This window comes from Babylonia areolata, chromosome 33 (assembly GCF_041734735.1).
Source record: "Babylonia areolata isolate BAREFJ2019XMU chromosome 33, ASM4173473v1, whole genome shotgun sequence".
In the NCBI taxonomy this organism is placed as follows: domain Eukaryota; kingdom Metazoa; phylum Mollusca; class Gastropoda; order Neogastropoda; family Buccinidae; genus Babylonia; species Babylonia areolata.
In genome coordinates, this window is record NC_134908.1 from 21366004 (window position 1) to 21371003 (window position 5000).

At 46.5% G+C, this 5000-nt stretch overlaps 1 protein-coding gene across 1 annotated transcript in view; it reads right to left on the minus strand.

Annotated features, from left to right (window-relative positions):
• Window positions 1–5000, minus strand: part of LOC143277111 (apicoplast pyruvate carrier 1-like) — a 25556-nt gene that overhangs the window by 801 nt on the left and 19755 nt on the right. The window contains exons 8-10 of the mRNA XM_076581848.1: window positions 3630–3752; window positions 2553–2762; window positions 1585–1684 (exon numbers count right to left, since the gene is read on the minus strand). Coding sequence (XP_076437963.1) covers window positions 1585–1684; window positions 2553–2762; window positions 3630–3752 — 433 coding nt within the window. The remainder of the gene's footprint in view (window positions 1–1584; window positions 1685–2552; window positions 2763–3629; window positions 3753–5000) is intronic.

The following is a 5000-nucleotide window of genomic DNA, read 5'->3' on the forward strand; positions in this document are numbered from 1 at the left end:
CCTCATCCTCATTGTCATCATCATCATCATCATTATCATCACATTACCATTATCGTGGTTTATTGTATACGTGTTTGTTTTATCCAGTCTGGACTATTTGCACATTAAACGCAATGCAAGAGTTTGTCACACACACACACACACACACACACACACTCACATACACATACATGCACGCGCAATAAATACGCACACAAGCGCGCGCGTGCGTGCGTGTGTACGTGCGTGCGTGCGTGTTTGTGTGTGTGTGTGCGTGCGTGACCGTTCCTGGCTGAATGACATAGGAAACGAATGATGAGCGCCTGCCAAAAGGCAGCTGCCAGACAAGTAGTCTGTTGTGGGAATCCTTTGTTTGTTAAAGAACTTGGTCTGTGACAAAGGACAGGCGTTTATATAGACCACTAGACCTTGCGTGCTGGTCTGGACGCTAGTCATTCGGATGAGACGATAAACCGAGGCCCCGTGTGCAGCATGCACTTAGCGCACGTAAAAGAACCCACGGCAACAAAAGGGTTGTTCCTGGCAAAATTCTGTAGAAAAATCCACTTCGATAGGAAAAAATGCAAAAAAATTGGGTGGCGCTGTAGTATGGCGACGCGCTCTCCTTGGGGAGAGCAGCCCGAATTTCACACAGAGAAATCTGCTGTGATAAAAAGAAATACAAATACAAATCTATATTATTTAACCAGTTGGTCAATACAATCACCTTAATTCTTTCACTATCGCAGGCAACATTAGCTGATACAAAGGGCTGACGTCAAAAGGGTAAAAAAACCGAGAAAAAAAGAAGCCTAATTATATGCAAACTGCATTTACTGTTATATTTATATTTTTTGTATTCTCTAAACTTGGCACTTTGACCTCTTATTCTGACACAACAACAACAGGAGTCATTATTATCATTTTTTGTTCAAACAGAAACTTCTTTTGCTAAGCATGGAATTTTTATTTATTTTGCAAACGTTTTGGTGCAGATAGTAAAAAAGGGAAATTACTCTGTAATTAATACTAGGGGACTTAATTCGCTTTAAACTTATCTTTCTCATCTTAAACATTACATTTTGAAATTATACACAATACATAAAAAGCTTGGATTTTTTTTTTCAGTGTATCACAAGTGAGTCTTGAAGGCCTTGCCTCTCTTGTTTTTTTTGTTTTTTTTTTAACCACATAGAGACGTGGCGGCGAAAGAGTTAACTCACCTTCTTCTTCTGTTCTTCTTCTGCGTTCACTCGTATGCACACGAGTGGGCTTTTACGTGTATGACCGTTTTTACCCCCGCCATGTAGGCAACCATACTCCGTTTTCGGGGGTGTGCATGCTGGGTATGTTCTTGTTTCCATAACCCACCGAACGCTGACATGGATTACAGGATCTTTAACGTGCGTATTTGATCTTCTGCTTGCATATACACACGAAGGGGGTTCAGGCACTAGCAGGTCTGCACATATGTTGACCTGGGAGATCGTAAAAATCTCCACCCTTTACCCACCTGGCGCCGTCACCGTGATTCGAACCCGGGACCCTCAGATTGACAGTCCAACGCTTTAACCACTCGGCTATTGCGCCCGTCAGTTAACTCACCGACCAGAGCCGACACAGACATCACCAGCAGCAGGCCGTCCCACCCGTACTCGGGCAACGTCAGACTCTTCAGGATAGGCAGCAGGAGCGACTCTGCGGTCTGAAGGAGAAGTAGAAGACGACGTACTGTGTGTGGTTGCATACATAGCAGGGTAAAATGCATACACGTAAGAAGAAGAAGAAGAAGAAGAAAAAGAAGAAGAAGAAGAAAAAGAAGAAGGAAAAGAAGGAGGAGGAGAAGGGGGAGGAGAAGAAGAAGAAGGAGGAGGAGGAGAAGGAGGGGGAGGAGAAGAAGAAGGAGGAGGGGGAGGAGAAGAAGAAGGAGGAGGAAGAGGAGAAGGAGGAGAAGAAGAAGAAGGAGGAGGAGGGGGAGGAGAAGAAGGAGGAGGAGGAGGAAGAGGAAGAGGAGCAGAAAAAGAAGGAGGAAGAGGAAGAGGAGAGGGAGGAGAAGAAGAAGGAGGAGGGGGAGGAGAAGAAGAAGGAGAGGAGGAGGAGGAGAAAGGGAGGAGAAGAAGGAGGAGGAGGAGGAAGAGGAAGAGGAGCAGAAAAAGAAGGAGGAAGAGGAAGAGGAGAGGGAGGAGAAGAAGACGAAGGAGGAGGAGGAGGAGGAGGGGGAGGAGAAGAAGAAGCAGGAGGAGAAGAAGAAGGAGAAGAAGAAGAAGAAGAAGAAGAAGAAGAAGATGATGATGATGATGATGATGATGATGATAAAAATTCATTTACTGACCAATCAAAAGGAACAGGACTAAAGACATAACCTTGGTCAACACCAATCACATATGCACACACTGAATATAACCACGAAACTGTATAACCTGGCTCGTACAACTTCTTACATACTTTTAATACATCATAACATTTTCACCTTTGATATCATGGTTTAACAAAATCACTGAAAAGATTCTTAAAGTTGTATCAAATGCCATTTCAAAATCAATAAACGCCACATGAAGACAGAAAATACTCACGGCGGAGGTCCATAGCAGGGAAAGGTTGGCGACCAGGTGATCCTTGCCGAAGTACAGGTTGCAGCTGATCATGAGGAACATAGGTAGGGCCGACACCCACGTGAAGAGCAGCACGGTGAACAGGTAATACAGTGCCTCCCCTGTCAAAAGCGCCACCCTCCAAAAAGCCAGGAAGATGCACACCAAAGAAGACTGCACTATTGCCGCTGTCTGAGGATACACGCACGCACGTGCACGTGCACGCGCGCGTGCAACACACACACACACACACACACACACACACACACACACACACACACACACACAAATACATACATGCCAGTTAAAGAAAGCAGTTGTTGCACGCACGCACGCACGCACACACACACACACACACACACACACACACACACACACACACACACACACACGCATGTACATATGCTTATCTCACTACCCGTTCGAAATGAAATATAATTAAACGGCTTGAAATAGAGTGTCGTTTAGCGAGGAATACCCATGCAGACACCCAGAGCACTCAACAGTGATTATGATGATGATGATGACGACGACGACTACGACGATGATGATAATGATGATGATGATTATGAAGATGACGACGATGATGATGATGATGGTGGTGGTGGTGGTTATGATGATGACTATGATGATGGTGATGGTGATGACGATGATGATGATAATGATGATGACGACGACGACGATGATGATGATTATGACGCTGTTGGCGATGATGACGATATGATGGTGGTGGTGGTGGTGACAACGACGACGACGATGATGATAATGATGATGATGATGACAACGACTACGATGATGGTGATGGTAATGACGATGATAGTCATGATGATGTCAATGACGACGACGACGATGGCGATGATGGTGACGATGCCGATGATAACGATGATGATGACCTTGTTGACCACGCAGCCCCACACAGGTCTGTCAGAAGTGATGATAGCGATGATGATGAAGACAACGACGACAACAATGATGATATGATTACGACGACAATGACTACGTATGATGATGGTGATAGGTGACGACGATGGTGATGATGATAACGATGACGATAACGACCTGAAAGGAGTATCGGTTGACCACGAATCCCCACACGGGTCTGCCCACAGCACTTAGCAGGGAGCCCACAGTTCCCATGGAAACCAGCAACATGTCGTTCCGGATCTCTGTCTGTCCCAGCTCCTGGGGGGTCACAGGGACCATCATCATGAGGGAGAAGAAGGAGGAGGAGGAGGAAAAGAAGAAGGAAGAGGAGGAGAAGGAGGAGGAGGAGAAGGAGGAGCAGGCAGAAAAGAAGAAGAAGGAGGAGGAGGAGGAGGAGGAGGAAAAGAAGAAGGAAGAGGAGGAGAAGGAGGAGGAGAAGGAGGAGCAGGCAGAAAAGAAGAAGAAGGAGGAGGAGAAGCAGGAGGAAAAGAAGAAGGAAGAGGAGGAGGAGGAGAAGGAGGAGGAGGAGAAGGAGGAGGAGCAGGAGGAGAAGAAGACCAAGAAGGAGAATGAAGAATGAGAAGGAGGAAGAGGAGGAGAAGAAGAAGGAGGAGGAAGAGGAGGAGAAGGAGGAGGAGGAGAAGGAGGAGCAGGAGGAGAAGCAGAAGAAGGAGGAGCAGGAGGAGAAGCAGGAGGAAAAGAAGAAGGAGGAGAAGGAGAAGCAGGAGGAGAAGCAGAAGAAGGAGGAGGAGGAGAAGGAGGAGGAAAAGAAAAAGAAGGAAGAGGAGGAGGAGGGGCGGGAGGAGCAGGAGGGAGGAGGAGAAGAAGACCAAGAAGGAGAATGAAGAATGAGGAGGAACAGGATGAGAAAAAGAAGGAGGAGAAGGAAGAGAAGACTAAGAAGAAGAAGGAGAATGAAGGAGGAGGAGGAGGAGGAGGAAAAGAAGACCAAGAAGAAGGAGAATGAAGAAGAAGGAGGAGGAGAAGAAGAAGGAGGAGGAAGAGGAGGAGAAGGAGGAGGAGAAGAAGACCAAGAAGAAGGAGAATGAAGAAGAAGAAGGAGGAGGAGGAGGAGACCAAGACGAAGAAGGAGAATGAAGAAGAAGGAGGAGGAGAAGAAGACCAAGAAGAAGCAGGAGAAAGAAGAAGAAGAAGAAGAAGGAGGAAAGAAGACCAAGAGGAAGAGGGAGGAGGAGGAGGTGGGGGAGGAGAAGAAGAAGAGCAAGAATATGACAAGGACAAGAAGAAGAAGGAGAAGGAGGGGCAGAAGGAGGAGGGAGAAGGAGGAGAAGAAGAAAGAGAAGCAGGAGGAGGACGACGACGACAACGAAGAAGATGAGTAAAAGAAGGTGGAGGAGAGAAGAAGACCAAGAAGAAGAAGGGGGAGGAGATGGAGGAGGTGGGGGATGAGAAGAAGAAGAAGAAGAAGAAGAAGAAGAAGAAGAAGAAGAAGAAGAAGAAGAAGAAGGAGAAGAAGAAGAAGAAGAACAACAAGGAGAAGAAGAA